The 22407-nt window shown below is 41.4% G+C and overlaps 2 protein-coding genes across 5 annotated transcripts in view; both read right to left on the bottom strand.

Moving 5' to 3' along the window:
* Positions 1-1254, bottom strand: part of stk17a (serine/threonine kinase 17a) — a 40574-nt gene extending 39320 nt beyond the window's left edge. Inside the window, exon 1 of one of the 2 annotated variants that reach the window (XM_084938755.1) lies at positions 744-1254. In XM_084938755.1, coding sequence (XP_084794881.1) covers positions 744-925 — 182 coding nt within the window. In that variant the 5' untranslated portion in view covers positions 926-1254. The remainder of the gene's footprint in view (positions 1-743) is intronic. The other variant, XM_084938753.1, reaches the window with a different exon arrangement.
* Positions 1255-2046: 792 nt separating this feature from the next.
* Positions 2047-22407, bottom strand: part of hecw1a (HECT, C2 and WW domain containing E3 ubiquitin protein ligase 1a) — a 103149-nt gene continuing 82788 nt past the window's right edge. For all 3 annotated transcript variants that reach the window (XM_084938751.1, XM_084938750.1, XM_084938752.1), the window contains 14 exons: positions 21937-22071; positions 19969-20083; positions 19785-19881; positions 19339-19422; positions 19136-19242; positions 16240-16354; positions 15637-15750; positions 14879-15031; positions 13691-13789; positions 13397-13526; positions 12988-13134; positions 12727-12841; positions 12041-12239; positions 2047-8745 (listed from right to left, as the gene is read on the bottom strand). In XM_084938751.1, coding sequence (XP_084794877.1) covers positions 8634-8745; positions 12041-12239; positions 12727-12841; positions 12988-13134; positions 13397-13526; positions 13691-13789; positions 14879-15031; positions 15637-15750; positions 16240-16354; positions 19136-19242; positions 19339-19422; positions 19785-19881; positions 19969-20083; positions 21937-22071 — 1722 coding nt within the window. In that variant the 3' untranslated portion in view covers positions 2047-8633. The remainder of the gene's footprint in view (positions 8746-12040; positions 12240-12726; positions 12842-12987; positions 13135-13396; positions 13527-13690; positions 13790-14878; positions 15032-15636; positions 15751-16239; positions 16355-19135; positions 19243-19338; positions 19423-19784; positions 19882-19968; positions 20084-21936; positions 22072-22407) is intronic.

The following is a 22407-nucleotide window of genomic DNA, read 5'->3' as shown; positions in this document are numbered from 1 at the left end:
GATGTTTATTTTAGAAAACAAATCAACATTGATTATAATTATAATCAGCAGATCAGTTCGTGACAGAAGTACTCACTGACTACATCAGTCAAATACAGCTTTGATATTAGGAGAATGCAAGAGTTATCAACATGTAATGTTTAACACAGACTGCTCTCTCAGCTGAATTCTACTGATATATTACCTCAACTGTGAGTTACATGAATTCACACAGCCTAGTAATTAAAAACGTAAACAGTAAGTAAGTTAATGCAACTCGAACTCGATTTCCTTATTCGGTTAACACTGGTTTAGTGCTTGGCGGTGACCAGCACGTGTGAGGCAGACACTGACAGTGTATAATACACTGTAATAGTGCAGGGTGTGTGAGTGTTATTTTCTGACTTGGGCCAACAGCCCCCCATCCAGCCCGAGTTGGTTGGGCGACCAGACCAGTTCAGAAAGTCTGGATCAGACCCGACAGACTGCTTTGAGCACATTCTCGTGGGATTACTTGCATTTTTTTTCACTTACGTGACATTTTCAATACAAAAATCAGAGGTGTAAAGGTCTATTTCACGACATTGGTGCTTTTACATGACCTCTTCCACCACTCGTATGGGAACAGTCCCAAAGCTCGAGCAGTCGTACCAAATACAAACAGAACTATTTCTGCTAATAAGTCTAAGCTGGGTAAGATAAGAAACATACGAAACTAAACATAAACTCAGCTAAATTTACGTTTAAGTGTGCCATGTTCTTACCTTCCGAGCTCTCTGCCGGGAATAACAGTGTAGTGGTCGGCGAAAGGTTCGTTGTGGATGGCGGTTTGGATTTCGGACAACAAGCCGCTGACACTACGGCTCTGGCTCGGTCCATCTGCGTGGTTGTGATGAAGGCGGCTTCTGCTTCTCGAGTCCCCGGCACGCGGGCATTCGGGGATCATGGCGTCGATTAATTGGACCGGTTAGTTGGCTAACGTTAAACACTTCAACACAACAGTCAGCACAATTACATTAAATGACGCCGCTTACTATTCTCCGAACGACAACAGAAACCAAACAAAACCCAAAACATTAGGGCGACAGCATAACGTCACTTCTTCTAGGCCAAGCTTCAAATTATTAGCTCAGTCTAACATTGTATTAAAAACACAGCTGGAGAGCTCATTTTGATCACTCCACACTCAGCGTCCTGCCTGTCAGTCCCTCAACTTTCTCCTCACTTAGAAGCTGAAACGGTGCTGCGTTTTCTGTAACCATGGTAGCACGTGTTGATTGACAGGTGTGCCTGCCAATCGGAATGGGTTATAGAGAGAGAGAGAGAGAGGGAGAGAGCGAGAGACTTCTGTGTTGATTAAAAATTAAACGTGAAATATATAGCGGGACCAGTTTTCACGTCCCTTTTAATATTAAAAAAATGCATACAATGTATACATTTCTATTGCTTTTAATAATAAATATTGATAGTACTGTAAGTCTCTTAAAAAGCAACACAAAAGATATGTAAACTACAAAGAACAAAAGCAACAGAAAAGCTAACTTAACAAAAGAGAAATAAAGGCACGCAAGTAATTACACAGAGAAACAAAACATGTAGAAAGAGACAAAGAAGATTAGAAAGAGAAACAAAGCATCTACAGAGGAAGGCTCAGGAAGCAGAGTGGATGGTTGGTGGTTTGATCCTTGACTGACCCCTGAGTGTCCTTGGCTAAGATACTGAATGATACACTCATCAGAGTGTGAATATGTGTGAACGTTTTACAGAAAGCACTTAGATATAGAAAACTGTTTATGTTGTATAAAATGCTTTGAGTATTCAAGTAGAAAAGTACTTTATAAGAACCAGTCCAGTTTTTATGTAGAGTGGGGAACTTCCAGGTGGGTTTTAGGCCTGTCTCATATCCAATACTTTCTTACCTGTATTCAGGGCACACATAAATTTGAGGACTATCTCTACTTAATATGTAATATAAGACTTATAAAAAATAAAAACCTTTTATCAAAGATCGACAGTGAACCTTTTCACTTTTCACTCCTTTGTCTGTAGAATGAATACACACAGCAGTAACAAAGTGACCATTTTATTAAGATCCATATGGTAAGGTGGGGCAATAGAACAGCCTGAGTATTTAGAAACCTGTTCTCAGTCAAATATGAACTGTACCCTTTAACATTATGTACATACATGTATAGTAACCACACATGAAACTGGAAACAAAAGAAAATATCCATGTTTTAGTGTCACCACCTGGTCTTCTCCTGTCTACTTTTGATTAATTCAAACACACACACACACACACACACACACACACACACACACACACACACACACACACACACACACACACAAACAGCAGCAACAATTTTCCACCACCTTCCCTATCAGTAGACAGCCCATCATCATTTACTTTTCCAATATTCTGTTTAAACTTGTATAGCTTCTATCAGCACATTTACAGATAAGTGTTACTGGAACATTTGTAATCATTCCTTTCCCACAATAAATATATGTTATGATGTATGCATTCATCATATCAACCCAACAAAAACAACAAATCAGTAAGCTCTCTTTACATGTTCACCAAAGCACATACAAAAATCATTAACTGCCCAAAGAATAGAGTGCTTCCTGGATTCATGTGGCTCTGACATTTCTAACAGAGTGAGCCACAGCTGACATTAACCTCAATAATGCCACCAGCAAAAGTGGTGAACAGAAAAAGAGGAGCCAAATGGGAACAAACATCAGTTTCCCCGCAGAAAACCAAAAAAAATCAGCCAGCTTATTTTAGAATAGAAAAGACACACATAAGAACCCAAAGGCTTCAAATTCAAAGGCAAAATCTTCCACTGATCCTCCTAATTACATGATTACAAAATAAAATAGAAAGAAAACATTCAAGGAAAGTTGCAGGACTTCCCCTTGCTTATAAATACAATACTGTATAAATAAGAGTACAAACGATTGTAGAAAAAGGATGAGGAGAGCAACAAAATCACAGCCTTGTCCTTATGTGTGTTGGGATGTGTGGACAAGATGTTGCCACACCAAACAATAACTGGAGTAATTATCGATGTGACTCACAGAAGCGTGGGTAATCTCCAAAAATCTCAAATTTGTTGCACTGGCTAAGTGTCAATCAAAGTTCTGTGGATTCTTCTTTAGTGGAACCTATCACTGCAGTTTTTCTCCTCTATAGGGAAGCGAATTCATGACAGTGCTGCATTTTAAATGAAAATAAAAAAAGTGAAATTCTGGAGATATAGTCAGCTTTTCAAACATCACACCATGTTGGGAATAAAGAAGCCTAAAATTTGACAGGCCGCTGAAGTAAGGGATCTTTGCTAAGTGTCAAACTTTGACATGTAGTTGATTTGTGAGTAACAACATAGTGTTGACCCAGGGTGAGTTTGGCTACAAGTTCAGCATTCTGTGATGTCTGGGCCATATCTGGTTCACACGACATTTGCTGGCACCACAGCTGAGCCTTAAACTCCTCCACCAAGTCACTGGTGACACATTCGGGGTTAGGGCTAGGCTTGGGTTTTGTTTGAGCTGCATGCTAAATAGGCAAAAAGTCAGACACTAGCAGATGACACGTTTTCAATGAAGTCACATATTTTTGGCATTACAATCATTCTGGGTGTTCTAAGCAAGCACAAACTGTACAAAAAGGGGCGCATGTTAACCAACCCTAACTCTAACCCTAGATTGGCTGTCAGTGACCCGACAGCCCAAATTAGCCCCAAATGTGATACCTGGAAAGTGATTTCAGCCAACTCATCTCACACACGTCTACTTGAGTTGCTGATGGTTCATGAAGGTGAAAAGTTCCGCTGTGGTGAAAATCTTTCACACGATAAGATGTGGACAATTGACACACACATCAGTCCTACTCTGGACCAGAAGGTGGATTCTATCCCAGCATGCTTTGGGTGGACGATAGAGAAGCACAGTAAGACAATGTAGAGTGGCAACAATGGCAAAAAAAAAAAATATCTTGCTTTAAATACCTACATCTGCACACGGCAGGACACAGACCAGTGAGGGCCAGGTTAGGGAAAGATTGTCATTGGGTAAGGGTATGGTAAGGATTAGGCAATTAAGTAACGAAAGATTGCATTTTATTAACCCTAAACACAAACATTAAACAGAAATTCTTATTTCCTGTGCCATAGTTTGATGCTCTGTACCTCTACCCATAAACCCAGTCTAGACATAAACCAACGTCTGCTGCTTACACTGAAAATCTGACTAAACTAACAATGTGATTGAATATATTTTTATGTATACTTTACCACCACCCTCTGGTGGCTATCCACCTAAAGCTTTTTGGAAACCGGCTGGACTGAGTTGCACCAACTCTTCATTTAGTTAGGTAAACTGGTTTTGAACAATGACAGATTTTTGTCCAAAAAATTCCAGTGGATAATGACAGAAATATTTTCTTGGTTAAGAAAAACTTAAAGTCAAGTCAAGAACACTCTCACGGAGGTAGCTGTACCATTGTCAAAAGCCGCAAGTAAGTGACGACTTAATGTCTTTACACGGACACTGTGTATAATTTAAATAAATATTCTGAGAAGTGAAGATATGCAGAGGTTCACCAATCTGCAAAAAAAGCACATTTACAAACAGTTTAAGACCAGCGTTCCTCAGCGTAAACTTATGAAGACGCTCAATATCTCATCAAGAGTACACAATATCATCAAAAGATTCTGAGCACCTAGAAAAATCTCTGTTTGCAAGGGACAAGGTCAAAATCAATATTGGATGCCTGTGTTCATGAATTAAAAACAATCCTTATGTTTGAAATTATATGAGTTTGTCAAGTTCTTTGGGGAATTCATATAGGGCGTTCAGGTGGACTAATAGGGACTTTATTCCTAAACACTCTGTTGCTCCATTTTCTCTGTATCCATGCAATTTAAGTATGTGCTGCCTTCTCATTTATTTATTTTTGCATATTTGTCACACGACAGGTTCCAGATCATCAAGCAAATGTTAGACAAAGACAGCCTGAGTAAATACAAGTTGCACTCTTTATAGTATGATTTGATTTGTTAAGGTAAGAAAGACAGCCAAACCTACCTGCTCACATAGGAACAGGCATTGCTATTTAGCTAACATTTATCGACATGCTCACACGGATGCATCAGGGACAAATTGGGGTTCAGTATCTTGTCCGAGGATACTTCCACATGCAGACCGGAGGAGCACAGGATCGAACTTCTAACTGCTAGATGACCCGCTCTACTTCTTGAGCCACAGCCACCCCTAAATCTGCCAAGTATTAGTATTATGTTTGTGCTTTGAAAACTGTTGTGTACCTTCTATGCTTAAAATAAAAATAATGGCTTTTAAACCTTATTTTGGGGCAAAGTTGTCAGACCTTTTAAACTTTTTTTGCATTCACAGCTCTTTACCAAATTATTTTAAACGGCCTTGGATGATTCCAAATAACTCCCAGGAGAATTCCCAAAATGCCTGCCAGGTAGTAGGAAGTGAATTTAAAGGCTTTCATATTAGCTTTTTCTTTTTAAGTTGTTGGTTTTGTTGCTTTGTTCACTTAGCTGTATGCCAGTTACACATGGTGGTTAGTGGGTATAAATATTTAGTAACAACTAATCTCTGTGCAGAAACTGTCATTGTGCTGCAACCAGTTGTAGTTTCATCTTGCATAAAGTGCCACTTAGCAAACACAGGGCTAAGTTTGAATTTATGAACAGCTGGTGCAACTGGCTTCAGTAGATTATTAACTATAGATTCACAAAAACCTGAATAATTAATCCCAACACTTAGAAGCAGAACAAGAGATCTCATCTTTCTCATTGCACACAGTTGTCTTCCCTGCAAACAGCTAGCATTTATTAGGTATGTAACAATTCTCTAAAAGCACAGTTTGGTTCAAACCTTGAATTGTCTTTAGAGGGGAGCAATAATAAAAATCAGTGACAAACATTCTTTTTACCACAGGCCAAGTCACTTAATCAGAACTGGATCAAACAAAAACTACACTCCATGATTGTGTTTCCAGTTCATTCGTTAACTGAACTGTTCCACCATTGGAGTCGTCTGCTTTAACTGGGAATTAATAAAGTTTACAAAAAAATTTTTCCGGGAGATGTAAATGGACTACAATATTGTGCACGTCGTGATGTCAGTCATGGGTTTCAGAAACATTCAGAAACCTGGTGCTTTAACCACGGACAGTAAGGTTGGAGATTTGTGTCATTAGTTCTCTGTTAGCCTTACAACTCATTCAACAGTTAGGTTGACAAAAGCCTACAGCTTGGGAAGAGTAGCTACAAGTGTATCTGTCAAATCCGGCGAAAATGTGTCAGATTTCCAGCCAGCTTTAATGCCTCCTGGTTCTGTTTATATTTGGCATTGCTTATATCAGGCTAGTTATCTGCCCACAAAGCTACATCCATTGTAAATACAGTAATCAGTGACTATTACCAATTAACCTGACTTAAAAAAACCCAAGGCAAATGACTTTCCTTTTGTCAGTACTACCCCCACAAGGCATGTATGAGGCAGAAAGTAACTGAGGCACAGCTTCATCACTCAGCTAGAGATGCAGGCAAGGGGCTGGAGATGTCAAGGGTGCACTGCAGTCAGTCAGTGTCTAAAAGAATATGGCAGACTGTGGAACAGACTGGAGTAAAGGTCTCAACTATTGCATATGTTACACCTGTTTGTCCCTTTACACATCGCACATTTCTACCAGTAGGGCCACATCAGTTCAGGGATCTGTTACATTGGTCTGAGGCCACTGGAGATTCCACACGCTGCTCTTGCACTGGTCACTGTGTTTGAGACAGTAAAGAGTTAAATACTGGAGTACCGGCTCCATACAAAGAGCAGCACCAATGGTGCATGGTCAGAGATGACAAGTTCGTTTGTGGAAGACTCGAACAAGAGTGTGAGAAGCTCCCATTCAAACAGCCAGACCACAGGCTGAAAGCAGAATCCCACTTTAGTCCTCCTTAGCCATCTGGAGAGCGTCCAAGTATAAATTCTGTCATGAAGAGTCACGAATCACGGAGCTCACGTAGCTTGGTTTGACGTAATCGCCCTTAGTCTCCACAAAAGGAATCCCAGAAGCCCTTGTGCTGGAATTGATGGCTACTTTTGCATTCGCAATACTTGACATCATTGCCTCATCACTGAGCTCTATGCAACATCAGTGTCCAGTCAGACAGGACTGTGGAGTGTCTGTGTCCAGTTGTTGTCATCACTTTAAAGGGAGGCACAGTACCGGAAGCTGTGGGCCCAGATGCAGGACTTCCAGGATGAGTATCAGAAGCATGTTAGTACTGCAGAGTCTTTAATTGCAGGGAGGGCCTGTCTTTTTATGCGAGTACAACCTGGATGCTGTGAATGTATATTTCTTGATTTCCAGTGTACCGGACTACTCTTCACATTGCTTGAAACAGAAACTTCACTGCTTTGTGGCTTGCCCATTATTGACATTCATTTCATTTCCAGATGTTCAGTAGTTTCTGAGCATGTGTTATTCACCTTGTCTTCAGTGCAGTTTTCTTCACCTGTTGGGATTTTTTTGAGTGATAATCAGTCTTTCTCTCTTAATTGTCTGCAGCTCTTCATATATTTGCCTTAACCTCTTATTTCCCATTGTGCTGCAGTTCTGTTCTTAAGTCCTCAGGCAAGTTCCTTTTGGGCTGCTGCAGTCCAGATAGATACACATTGGTATTTGTAGTATCTCCACTTTAAAAAACAACAACAACAAAAAACCCAGATAATTGTTCCTTTGGCTTCAGGGCTACTAAACTTTGCATTAAACTGATTGAGGTTTTTTTCTTTTGAATTTAAACTTGCATTAGACATTCTACATGTCCACAGCAGGAAACCACCTGAGGATTTGTGCAACAATCTTTGCATACATCTTTTGATAAAAAAAAAAAAAGATTTCTGAATCAAAGTTTGCAATGACTGTAACATTTTTTAGAGTAACTAATAGTATTTAATTCTATTAACGGTTTTAACCCATTTCTTTCATTTCTCTTTCCGATTTTCTTTCTACAGTAGGTTTTGATGGTTATTAAATTATTATTTAAATATTTTCTGTCTATTAAAGATAAATTCCAGCATGTCCCCAAGCACATTGCTGTTGTTATTGTCATATGGAAAATTACTGTTTTCAGTGTTATTGTGTTGCTCATATTGTTCTTATTTCTGTACATTACTTTTCACTTGTTGCTGTACTGAGTATAAATACTTTGCTTTTGCTTTTATTAGCCAAAGCATTTTCATTGTCGGATGAATTGTGGTACATGCAACAAAAGTTTTTGATTCGATTTGACATACTCATTCTTCAGGTACACACAGACTGATCAATATTAATTATAAAAAAATCTTTGTAATTGTTTCTTATTTTCTAATGATTTATAGAAAAATAAGTGCTGTGATGCCGTGAGTGTTCCGTGCAATCGTAAAGATCCTCATAAGTGACAGACTCTGACGCACAGAACCATAACGGTGACAAACATACTGTGTATCCAAAATGATCAGAAACATTTCCAGTACAATTCCGGGATCTTTAAGACAGGTTAGGCTGCGCTCCTTTCACATTTTGGCCCAGCCAGTGTTGGACATAGAGGCGTGCAGTGTTTGATTTGTCTGTCTCACTCCAGACCAAATGTGCTGGTTTCTTCCACAGCAATGAGCAGTTTCTCATACAGCATGGTGTACGAAGGGTAGGGAGGCAGGTCGAGGCGGTTAAAGCAGGTGTGAGCCCTGAGAAATGAGAGAGAGAAAGAGACAGACATTTAAACAAAATGGAGCTTGTCTTTTATCCACTTTAACAAGTACATTCCATAAATAGAGCTGAGAGCCAGAATATACAAGAGGTAGACAAGTAGACGAGCATGCTCATTAGCCTCCTTTTCAGCTGGGCTGGTCCCAACAGTCTCTAAATTAAACCCACTTTAATAGACAAGATGATGTACAAATATTACGTGTGAATAAAGGAGTTATTTGAAACAGTTCAGATTAAATGTTGGTGTGGCACTCTGCATTGTGCATAACACTGCACACACATACAGGTGTTAGCTAGCAGACTAGCTTTGCTAGCGATGCTAGCAGCAGCAGCCCGTTTTCCTTGCAGGTTAAAATCCATAAACCCATGCAGAATGTGGTTACTACAGTCAAGAGGTTACATGTCACCGTGGTTCAGGGGGTTGGGAAGCTCATCTTGTAACCGGAAGGTTGCCGGTTTGATCCCCAGCTCTGTCTGTCTTGGTCGTTGTGTCCTTGGGCAAGACACTTCACCTACTGCCTACTGGTGATGGCCAGAGGGGCCGATGGTGCGATATGGCAGCCTCCATTCTGTCAGTCTGCCCCAGGGCAGCTGTGGCTACAACTGTAGCTGCCTCCACCAGTGTGTGAATGTGAGAGTGAATGAATAGTGGAATTGTAAAGCGCTTTGAGGGTCTTGAAAAGTGCTATATAAACACAATCCATTAATATTATGTCAGGTTCATCTGAAATGGCTGACACGTTTTTTTCAACATCAAAGTCCCACAGAGATGTGGTGCTATCTGCATGGTAAAAATCTCTGGCTAGCTGGGGGTGGCCATGTAAATTACAGAACAAACAGTCAATGTCAAAATACTTAAATGTCTGAATCTGAAATCTGAATGTGTCAGCTTCGTGTCTGATCAGTTTTCTATAAAAGATGGATGAGGCCGTCCAAAAAGATCAGCCCTAGTAATACTTATGTACCATTTACAGATAACACATTATTATCCTGTCTTATCCTGTCCACCTCGCCTCATTTCCACCCGTTGCAGCACATGTATGTCTCTCCCTGAGCCTGGTTCTGCTGGAAGTTTGTTTCTCTTTCTGTGTTGCCGAGTTCTTGCCCACAAGTGGTCGTTTGATTGTTGGAGTTTTCTCTCTGTTATTGTAAGGTCTTTACTTTACAATATAAAGTGCCTTGAGGCAACACGTCTTGTGTTTTGACGTCATATGAATTCAGTAGAACTGAACTGAACTGAATTATCAGCGCAGTGCAGGCAGTACCATGAACATTGATAGCCACATACAAAATGAGTCTTTTGGAGTTACACAGCTGATTTAAAAACAGGACTGCTTTGAAGAACATCTTCTGCATTACTGCCATCTACTGGATTGGTCAAAGTTGTAATGCCCAGATTAATGTAACATTCAATAAGCCAGTGACGGCCCTGTTGACTGATATATTAACTGGTCTGGAGCAGTGAGATGTGTAGCTGATGTAGCTGCATCAAAAATAACACGTAAAAACACTTTTACATGACAAGATTGACTGCCTAATAGTTAAAGCTATTTAGATGTAGTGGAAAGACAGACAACTAATGGTGCAGAGGAATCTTTTAGTTCCTTGAAAGAAAGTTCCTGTGTCCAGTGCAAATACTACTATGGTGACCTATGTCGGAAGTGATTTTGAAAAAATTAGGAGGCTGTCGATTTGAAGTATCCCACGTCTGAAAAAGGCTGGACACAGTCCCATACACACCATTTCCACACTTCCTATTATTAGCTGAACAACAGAACGATGTGAGTGCTCCAGGCAAGTATCAAACACTGGCACCTTTTCCCTCCTTTGCAGTAAAACCTGACTCTTGCATACTTTCTGCTGAGCACTGCTTGTTTATCAAATTAACATCTGACTCCAAGGTCGGAGAACAATTTCTCATCTAGCTGCACTGCAGAGGTGGGAGAGCCAAACAGCCTTTCTGCTGATCAATGTCAACACATTTGAACTGTATATCCTGTATATAGTGCCTCAACAAAATAATACACTGCTGCAGTCAATCAAAGTCCAGGTACTTTGAGATGGCAGACAGTTTTACTGCAGCTTTGATGTCAAGGGAACAACCTTCATGACCTCAGGTGACTTTATTACACCCAAAATCATGTAAGGCAATCGGTATTTACAGATACTGACATCAATTACAAACATGTTGTTTACATGTGTTGCCGGCCAATATTGGATTTCAGCAATACGTTAGTAATGAAAACACAAGACACTGGACAAATGTTAAGGTAATGTAAAAGATGCACACTATGTTGAGATGTAACCACCTCTTTGTAATTCGCACCATCTACTTCATCCTCCACTCACACATCTGCATTGAAATGTAGTAAACCTCAGAGATGGTCAGGCTCTGGCAAGATAATTACATGGAGGAGTTAAATGACTGTTTTCCATCTACAGACTGGGATGTCTTTCAACAAGATGATGACATGGTAGAGGTGTTTACAGGGTATATTCACTTGTGTGCTGACACTGTGTGTCAGAAATATTCATTACTATCCAACTATATCCAAACAACAACCAGCACAACTCCCGAATTAAAACAATGCATTAGAATAAGCTTTCCAAAAGAATGGGAAAAGGAGCTGAAAGCAGTTTAAAAAGACCTCAAAGGAAAATTACCAAAAAAGCATGAGCACAACATCACTGACGAATCAGAGAAGACTTCTCAAGAATTAAGTCAGAAATACTGCATGTTGTAAATGAACTGGTCCTATGACAGCGTACTGGAGAAATGTGTCTATCAGTTAGTTAAACCTCAGATTCAAGAGGAACAACGCAGTTCCTTATCCTGGTTGTGGAACAACAGATCAGTTCTTAATCCTCTTGAGGACATTCGAGAGTATGTGGGGGTTTGTACAATCTGTCTACGTGCATTTTTTGGACTTGTGGATTTCTGATGGGTCTTGGACTCTGCCAGGATTCCCCTTTGTCGCTGATTCTGTTCATGGTAGAACAGGTACAGCCAGGTGGATTGTCATAAAGGTTCAGATTTTAGCTAAATAGGTTTTTAGTTCCATCGTTTGGGAACTATTTTTACCAGCTCATAAATCTACATTTTGGTGCTGAAGTGCCATCCTCCTGATTGCTTGTTTTAAAAATACACACGTGCAGGCTATGTAGAAAACTGTGCTGTGTTGTTCCTGGTGGCCAGGATGAGCTCACTCTACTTGAACCATGTTCCTTACTGATTGTAAAGAACAGGTAGGAGTGCAGAAGAGGACGAGATACCTGGGTAGCGATGTCACTTTGCCCCACTTCTCAATGCAGAAGCGCCGGAGGCCATTCGAACCTCGCAAGGCGGCAAAGCCTTCGTAGGGAACGCTGGATGTCCCCGTGACAAACTGCAGCAGACGGAGGCGTTGCTCATTGTTGAAGCGCTCCACCGCAGCCCAAAACCAGCGCATCACTATGTGGCCGTCATGGTAACCTAGCATGTGTGACATCACATTTAACTAAGGTTACACACATTGACCAACACAAAACAAGCAATGCATTTTACTGTGCCATTTTCTGTTATTCATTTGCAGTTAAAATAGTGGCAACCCATATTTAGCTTAGTCCAAACTGCTCTAAAAACTTGGTTTCACACAGGATTTTCTACTGTTGTACAGCTAATATAGTCATTTCTGTGCTCACTGTGTAAGCACAGAAATCCCACACACCTGCTGTATTTTGTTTACGAGGGGCAGCCATTCTGCAGAAAGTTGGCTTAATGTGAGCCAATGTAAAGTGAAGACTGGAGCTAAACCATCTTGATTCAGATAGAAGACAAACTCATAATAATCCTTAAAAGGGATTATTTTGGGAAGAGCCCCAGCATAAAGGTAGTAGTGCTAAAGAACAAAAATAATGAGCTGCAAATATGCACATATCAAAGAGTCAATATTTCTTTCTATTTTCTTTGTCTAACACACCTCCTCTATACTCGGTGTTGTTTCTCCAGTCACCGAGGTCAATCTCCACCGTCCCAGCAATGACCAGCTCCAGCTCCCGTGCATCGAATACCGACACAAGCCTGGAGTCCACCACCTGGAAAGGAAGGAACAAAAGGTTCAGTTCTTTGTGCTAACATTTATTTCCATGTGTGTATTATGATGCTTTGAGGTTGCAGGCACTAGAAAGTGAACTGTGTATTGCAAGAACTGACGAGTTGTTGAAAACCTTGTGTTGTTTACCTCGTAGAAGCCTCGGACCAGAGCCTCCGTCTGTTGCACCACTCCTCTCTCCACCCTCCACTTGGCCATTCGCTCTATATAATCCTTCTTGTTCTTCTCAGTTACTTGGAGGTTGGCGCCACCGGACTTTAGCTCACGCTCCGTTACCTGGCATCACAGTTAGAAGAGTAAAGAGGTAAATAACAGCAGTGTGGAACGTCAGTGACATTATAGCCTCGACAGGTGAAAAACAAAAAGGAAATGAGCAGGTGTTAAACTTTACTCCTCAAAAAAATGTAAAACAAATCACATCTCAATGGGAAAGTTTAATTGACTTTTGATGCTCTGATTAAAAAGTGTTCATCCATCTGCCGCGACTGGTGGTGGGTCAGTGACACACTCAGATGGACACACACACACACACACTGACCTGGCCAAACACCTCCTCGTTGACAGTGAAGGTTAGGTCGAGGATGTCGGTGATGTCGTTGTCTTTCATCCACTGTAGAGACTGATGAAACTCCTCATCCAGATACTCCAGATCAGACAGGTCCGTCGCCCTGAGACAGACGCAAAAGTCAAAGGTACTGACACACAACTGCCATGCTTCACTTGTTCCTCAAATGTTCATCACTAACACACATTAGCTGTAACTGTTTCAACTGAATATAAACCCGTGAAAACACATGAACAGTGCTGCAGGTGTGTACGTGTGTGTACTGACAGTCTGAGCAGGGCCTTGTAGAACGGTCTAGTAAAGAAAGCGTCCAGCAGATACTGATGGATCAGAGCCAGGCCCAGGATGCGACCACTGAAACGGAACCTGGAGACACACAAACCCAACATTTGCTTCAGAATCACACAAACAAGCCCGGGTGGCCCACTGGTTTAGTGGTGTACTGTCACATTATGGAAAGCAGGTCTAGATTGTAATCTCATGATCACCTGGGACCTTTCTATGTGGAGTTCACAGGTTCTCCCTTTACCTAATGAGTTTTCACCAACAGTGCAGAGACATGTTAGCTTAATTAGTGTTTTTAAATTGGCTGACACCAACTTTCTTTCACTGTTGTACTTAATTGATCACAATTTCAAGGCAACCCAAGTCTTTTAGGAGCACAAAGACAACCTTTGCTAATTGGACAGTACCTAATTATTTGGGAACAAAGTGATTTCTGCAACCCTCACCAGATTTAGAGTAACGTCCAAAACACCGGGCCTTGAATATATTTGTATGGTTCGTCCTACTTTTATTCCCGTGTGCATGGCGCTTATTTTTTTGTCTCAGCATCCTGATTATCATGCACGATGCTCAGAGCAAGGATCAGCAAATAGAAAGATGCTGATGATGCCTGTGTTTTCATAAAAAGTGCATGTTGAACAAGACAACTATGGAAGGCATTCACTGTTGAACGACCACAGGGAACGACAGGAACACAAAAGAATGAATGCTGCTCCTAAAGTTTATGTTAGGAGAAATCCTGCATCACATGTGAGGGAAATACTGAAAAATAGCGTCCTTGGGTAACATATAGCAGTGAGCCGAGGGCAGTCATGTCTTGGACTGAGACTTTCTTATTCTCTTCATTATGACAGAGGACAGCCCACTTGCCACTGCACTTTTAAACACTTCTGCTGTGGACAGACAACTGTTTCTGAAGCATGCTTTAGGAACCTGTCTTATGCTTTCATGCTTGTTTGTTCACAGTGTAAAATGTGTAAGGAACTGAAAGGTTATGGCATTCATTGTGTGTTCCCAGTCAAAACACTCATCTGTGGTGACAGTGGGAAGGAAAAACTCCCTTTTAACAGGAAGAAACCTCAGACTGAACCAGGCTCAGGGAGGGGCGGGGCCATCTGCTCCGACCGGTTGGGGTGAGAGAAGGACGTGAGTATGCATCACACAGCTTACCATTCCAGATGGTTCTCAACAAACGCTGACATGGGGCTGATCTGCACGGTGTAGGTGTCATTGGCTGAGTATTCAAACAGGCCGTAGTACGGATTGAATAGCTCCTGAGACAAGAGGAAGAAGAACTCTCTGGAAGGACCGCTGTAATCTAACCTGAAGAGAGAAGATGCAACTTCAACTGACAATACAGGCTAATTCTGGACTACTAAACGGTGTTTAAGTAGTCGACTGTGAACTAAATGCTAATACGACTATTGATCGGATTTGTGCTGCACCTGAGTACAGGAGTGAATGTAAGCATTTCTGAAGACGCCAGTGCTGCCAGAGCTAAGCTGCCAGAAACTGAGAGGTCACTGAGCGTGTACCGCTAGCTCTTAATACCGCCATCACACGGGGCCTCTACCTTCATGCATGAAAACTCATTTTCTGCGCTGAGGAAGATTGTAACTGCGGTGCGTGCAGTCACGGTGTGAGCTTGTGGAGCACGTCCTTGGTACACTTTGTGGTCATGTTTCTAGATGACAGCACATACAGTATGGCCGCATTACGCATTCTAGTTTTCAGTGGATTCATCTAGTGGTGCATTGTAGTTGTATGTGTGTAGTTGTATGGGTGAGCACATGTCCAGTGTTCAGTTAGTGTTTATACCACTCAGCTTCTTCCTCACACAGTTTGAGGCTTCTAAAGTGTGTGACAGCAGTATTGTAGGCACTGCAGTGGTACATCCACGGTCACCTGTTCGTGTTTATTTGTCTTACCCCTCCTCCCCAAGGAACGTGACATAGAGTTTATTCCTCTGCAGCTCTTTGCGTGAATATGCCATCACTTGGTTGAAGGTTCCTTCCAGTAGATGTTCTCTCCTGATGAGCAACCTACAACAAGCAGGACAGCTGAAACGCACCGATATACCCCAAAAAAACCTCACTGCTCAATGCTGACACATTCATACAACATAAGTATCATTTCTAAAGGGGCGCTCTGTTTGTTTTCTGAAAAACACATTTAAAAAAAGAGGACTTCACCACTCTCCTTTATAGCTACGACCATGTCTCCATGGAGTAGACACAGTGAACAAATATGTCTTTGGACATATTTTAAAGTTGCATCAGGACCTATGCTGATACATGTGCAATGTAAATAAATACATATTATGTCTAATGGGCATCAAACTCTGCCATGATAAAATGAGTTGCTCCATTTGGGTCTTACTTCGATTCAGTTTTATTCATATAATGCCAAAAGTTGCCTCAAGGGTCTCAAACCTCGAGGTAAAGAACCCCAATAATAGACAGAAAACCCCAACAATCAAAGGACCCCCTATGAGCAAGCACTTGGCAACAGTGGGAAGGAAAAACTCTCACTTGATCTTTCCTGGCCCCTGGGCGTATCCTTTAGCTTCTAATTTCCTGTAGAAGTTTCGCAGTTTGGCTTCAAAGTCTCTGCGGTAAGGAGCTGGAGCCCTGGCCCTCTGCAAGCCTGCACACAGAACACAAGTTGCATTACTCTGCCAGTCAGTAAAACTGCAGTTACAGTTACACTCAGCCAGTTATGTGAAGGGAATCACCATGTAGTCCACCAAACAGTCTAACAACAGATTATGAAACCCTCTGAGGCAAAACCTTTTTCAAATGAATGCCAAATAAAAATGACTTGAATGAAATGAACTGGTTTCTGCATACAAACATTTTTCTATGTAAGTGTTTTCTATGTAACACTCACTCACATTCATACTCCAGTGGATGTAGGTCTCCGAGATGGACAGAAACTTGGGGTTAATATCTTGCCCGAGGATATCTGGCATACAGACTGGAGCATGTGTCACACTGAAAATATGTGCTTCTTGCACAAGTTGGGAAGTTGTTCTACCAACTTTGTTTTGTTCAAAGTGGGACGCAGGGTACAGCCTAGGCAGGTGGCCAGGCTGTCACGGGCCTATTGACTTTATTTCATATCTCACTGCTAAGAAAAAGCAGTCACTAGTCTTATCAAGCTGTTAATCACTAGAATCCACTTTACAGTAATAACTGCAGCACGGTAAACAGTCAGCTCTATTAGATATCATCCAGCTGCAAAACAAAAAACAAAAAAACAACCCGCACTTGTTCCTCATCTTGTACACACTGTGTGATAACATCTGCTTATTCTTACTTGTAACACAGAAAAATTAAGCACACGTTTTTCTTGCTGAGGTTTGGGTATTACTCTCCTGGTGGCCACTGGCTAACACCTGGCATTTATGGTGATATAGTGTTTCCCAGATTTTTCACTCTTCTTCTCTTTGCCTGTGTGAGTTTATTGCTAATCGGCTCTCGTTTTACTTCCGGTCTTGTCCTGAAGGATCGTTTCTGTGCTCACCTCCCTTTGTTCTTTTCATGCCTGCATTAGTGTCTGATTGAATTTACCTGTTCTCTTTGTTCTTTATTATTTAGTCTTTCCTTCTGCTGACTCACATTTTTTAAAAATTATTTAGTGTAAGTAAGTTCATTGGCTCTTCCTGTCACAGTGTGACGTGGTGTTTAATTAACTGTGAGGCTAATTATAGTTCCTTGTTTTTCTACCCATCTGCTGGCTCCTGTTGTCTGCACATTAGTTGCTCTCATCTGTGACAGTCGAGGCCTTTTCCTTCATGTCACTCCACATTCATTTCCTTCCTACTCCAATCTTGGTGCTAAAGTTATCAAATTATAGCAAAAAAATCCTTTACAGCATTAAAGGATCAAACATGCTTCAAGGGTCAGTAAGAAGTAAGAGTAGGCAGCGACGGATAGTTCTAACGGTGAATGAGTGATATGAAACGGTTCAGCGTTCATCGTGTTTCAACAAAGACAACAGCACAACTAATGAATGAAACACATTTACAGACCAGGCTTCCCTGCTGTGACCTAGTTTCCTTTTATAGAATCTCCCATCAAGGACACGCACACCCCAAATCACACTCACAAAAACACTGTTGAGGCCTGTCAGAAGTCTGCTGGAGCTCATTAAGATAAGATTAGAGCAGCATCGCATAGCACAGCAGGTTCTGTCATACAGTGTGTCTATTATGAGTTGTCACTGTGTGTGAGTGTCTATTGTGTGATGGGCTCCAGATTTCATCACCTGCATATGTGACCAGCTTTTTTGTGTTTTTTGCACACATGGTTGCTTCAAACAGCAGGTACACACAAGCACACATCCATGAAAATACCCGACAGCAAACACCTCCTGCTGTGTGATACAGTCCAAGAATTCAGTTTTGTTGAATGAAATTTTATTCTTCAATTAGAATTTTTACTTAACACTACTTAGCGTGCATGCATGTCTGCTAGCATTAGCTAACAACTTAGCACTCCTACTTCTTGTCCCAAAAAAGTGAAAGAAAGAAAAAGAGAAAGTTTTGATAAACAAACATTAATGTCGAGACTTCAAATGACTCTAAAATCAATAACGCCACAGTGGTTATGTCCATCTTTTATATACAGTCTACTGTATTATGGTCACCTGTTATTGGTGAATGCCACATGCATCCTGTTTCTCCATTTCTATGCTTAACCAGTAGCATATCACAGATCATACCAATGTAGGGAAATAAATAGGTAGTTTCATGGTTACATGTTATATGTCACAGTTACTATAATGTCAAGTGCTTCTTTTTCTTTCAGCTGCTTCCTTTAGGGGGCGCCATCTCACCCTATCCCCAGCACCCTTCTCTGTTACACTAACCACATTCATGAATCTTATCTGTGTTCTAAGGCCCTAAGGCGCTCTCTTGACATCCGTAACTATACTTCATCATCAACACTGTCAAAGCAAACTTTAAATCTGTGGAGCTCTTTCTCAGCATGAAGCCATACTGCTGCTCACTCATCGTCACCCCTCTTCTTAACTTAGCTTCACCAACTCTTTCCCACAGCTTCTTGGTACGGCTGATCAGCTTGATCCCTCTCTAGTTAGCACAGAGGGAAAGAACAGCTCTCTTAATTCTTGTTTCCTTTTCTTACACCCTCCACCCTCTTTCAAATTCCACCTTCTGTGTAAGTAAAAGCCCATCACTTGTGCTTCTTTTTCTCACTTTTTTGGGGGTTATAAATTTTAAATGAAATAAATGTCAAAAAAATATATTAAAACTAAACAAAACAACGACAATAGCACATGCTAGCATAATTGTGACACAGAGCTACTATAAAAGTTGCGGCTAGGAATTAATTAGTGAGAATTTGAAAGAGGAACTCATTATAAAGGATGCAGCATCGTTAAAGGAACGGTAACAAGTCCTACCGGGAGAGTTCTGTGGCGACGAGGCGGGGGAACAGCGAGGAGAGAAGCTGAGGTTGTGATGGATGGGGTGAGGTGGAACACATGACATGATTTCCTCTTCAAATAAACTGCAAGAAACAGAGCAGAGAAGCAAAACTTTGATTAGTGGCGTGTAAGTAGACACTGGGTTTGAAGCTGAATCCACCTGAATCCAAGTTCTTCACCTTAACAGGATGACCAGGTCAGCATCACATGACAGCTTCTCCACTCCCTGATTTCCTTCAGTCCTGACGTAGTGGATCTTCTCCCTGAACAATCGAGAGGGAAACGAATTGGTTTGTAATTTGTCTCTTTAAAGATATCTCATCCCTCCCTCAGGTACGACCAGTCTTTCTGCTCCTGCTGCTGAGAGACAGCGTGATGCCACCACCTCCAACATCTCAGCAGCAGTCATCAGTCAGGCAGAGGGGCTTATGAAGCATTGTTAAAAAACACCAAGACAGAGAGACCAATACACTGTGCTGATTATCTACTCATTTTAAGCTTTGTCCGGTTCAAAGTTATCATTGCCTCTACTTGTCTTTTAATCGTATAAAACAAACCCTAACATGATTGTTAACGACGCTGGCATCAGGCGGATGTTTTACGTGAGAAGCGGGAGAAAGCGTACCTCAGTGCATGGTTCCTAGTCAGGCTGGGCTGTCGCTCCTGTAACAAGTCAAATATGTTTGGCTGTCGAAGAAATGCCACTATCTTGTCATTGTAAGCTGGTGAGAGAAGCAGTCAGACATAAACACTGTAAAAGAACGACTCATCAGTAAAAAATACAAACAATGTGCCGGTGATGGGCTTACATGGAGCGCTCAGCTGCTGTGAGTCAGCATAATGCTGACTTCGTATAGCAGCTACCAAGCTGTTTCCTGGCCTGGCCATCAGAGAAGCCCCTCGACTCCTGGACACATCAGAGGCCTGAAACAAAAACAACATAAGACTGCTGTCCAAATATAATGAAAGATTTAGTCGTGGACATTTTTTATTTATCTCCTGATTAGACTCGACAAGGGAAGAAGGGCGCATATATATCCTACACTGAGCAGTGTGCCGTAACCGTGAGAAAAAGAACCTTTATTGTCCTTTTCTGCTGCAGTGGTTTGTCATCCACATTTCTGCTCTTGCACTCTTGATAGGGGCACCCACGCGGTTGTTATACTGATACTATTTTTTACAGTTTTATATGTGAAAAAGTTTCTGGTTTTTAAGTTAAATATGCACATATGTTAATTACCATTTTGTTAGGGTCCAAATTGAAAATAAAATGGGTCCAGATTCAGTGAAGTATTTTGAGGTGAGTGCCCCCAAATCTCAATAATACTGTATCAATGAATTCTGAACCTTTAATTTCAAAGATTGAATCCTTGTTTAGGAATGTGTCACGGTCCTTTGGCCTCGTGTTTCATGTTTTTGGCTGTATTTGAAGTCTCAGTTTGTCTCAGTACTCTGCTGTGACGCGCTGCTGTGCTGCCATGTTTTCCCTGATGTTTTTTGGACTGTCATTAAAGGTGAGCCTTTCATTCATTCTACCTGTGAGTCAGCATTCTGCCCTTATTCAGCCTCACATGTATATTGCACAAAGAGCAGAAGCTGTCAAAATAAACATATTACACTGCGTTCATTCTCTGCCAAATATAAATGTTTTAATATCTTACCCAACCCGTCCAGCACAGTGGAAAGATAGAGGGCCAAATATCATGTGATATTTCACTACAAGCTATAATAAGCAACAGTGCCTTGGCCAAACTAATCCACGGACAGAGACCCCACTTAAAATTTGGTTTGATGCAGTCAGAGAAAAACAAAATAAGGAACACTGATAAGCAGTGCATTGATACAGTGCTCTACTTTTAATTATTTCTTATTCAAACTTTATTCCCAACAAAACAGATTGCTAGTCCTTCAGTAAAGACTAAAGGACTTTGATCTGGTAAAATATCGTGATTTCCTTAACAGACTGACTTTAAGAAGCTTTGAAGAGTTAAAAGAATGTGCTGTAACAAATGCAGACAAATGCAAAGCTCAGAATTAGAATAAGGTCAAGTCAGGTGTTCTGAAGATCATAGCTGATAAAACAGTCCAGGGGTTAATTATGACAAAAAATAAATGAAAAAGATATATAAAGCAAAAATTGGAAAAGGAGGTGAATTTCCTCTTATGACTAGAAACATGAGGAAAATTCACTAATAGGTGGAAAAGCCCATCCACTCTGTTTTGTTGTGGAATAAAATGTTTCAGGACATGACCACTACTCCAGCAATTCTTGTTTAAGTTAAAAACAGACATGAAAAATATTTAAGATAATGACCTCTTTTGTCTTTTCAGACTCTTGTGGCGCGGCAAGGTCTGCGGTGACGCTGCAGGTGACGCACCTGAGCAGCATCCGCAATCACGCCTCGCTGGCTTAAAAGTCTGTGTCTGTCTAATGTGGTTGTTGTTCATGTGTTCGGCGGCTGACCTGAAAAGTTGCAGCAGAGCCGTGTGATTGTGCACAGCGACCGCGTGCGGAAAGAGTAAATAAAGAAAAGCAAAAAGTGTGGTAGGGTCGTCATCTGTGTCACATTGGTGCCGAAACCCCGGAGGTGGAACTGTGACCGGGCCAGCCAGGGGAGGAGCTGGCCCAAATGTTGCCACCCAGCAGGAGCAGGCGGCGGTGTAGGACCGGATCGAGCAGGGCGTGCAGCTAATTGAGAATCTGATCCGGTCCTGTCCGACACCGCCGCCATTTTCTGAGTATTTGTAAACCGACAGATGCAGATGGGTTAGATTACCTCCCCGGCGCTGTAGCTGCGTAGTCTCTGCAGGTGCTGTTTGTGGGCGAGGTGGCCAGGCAGCCGGCCATTCTGCAGAGGTATCCGAGGGTCGATGAAGGTCGTGGCTCGGCTGTTGTGATCTACAAAGAAAGACTAAGAGACAGAAAAAAAAGGACTGAAGCAAACATGTTGATTGATTTCCAGGTCACAGTCCCAAAAACAGAAAACACACTCATATTCTTTGCTTTTGTTAATCATTCAAAATGAGAGGTTCCAACTGTTAATGGCAGCACCAGCATAAAATAAATAAATAAAACTTGAACATTTGCATTAAATACACAAAGGTAATCTGGAGAGCACTGAGCTGGTTCAGTGTAGTCACATAAGGGAAAACGAGAATTATTGTAACGTGTGCAATGGATTTGTGATCTTGTTGACTATCAAATAGTTGCATCAAAGAAGAGGACCAGGTTGGCGAGCACTCAGTCA

Source organism: Perissodus microlepis, chromosome 9 (assembly GCF_051167445.1).
Source record: "Perissodus microlepis isolate ML-2025 ecotype Zambia chromosome 9, ASM5116744v1, whole genome shotgun sequence".
NCBI classification, from domain to species: domain Eukaryota; kingdom Metazoa; phylum Chordata; class Actinopteri; order Cichliformes; family Cichlidae; genus Perissodus; species Perissodus microlepis.
The sequence above is the reverse complement of the archived record's forward strand: the minus strand, read 5'-3'. Positions and strand labels throughout refer to the sequence as shown.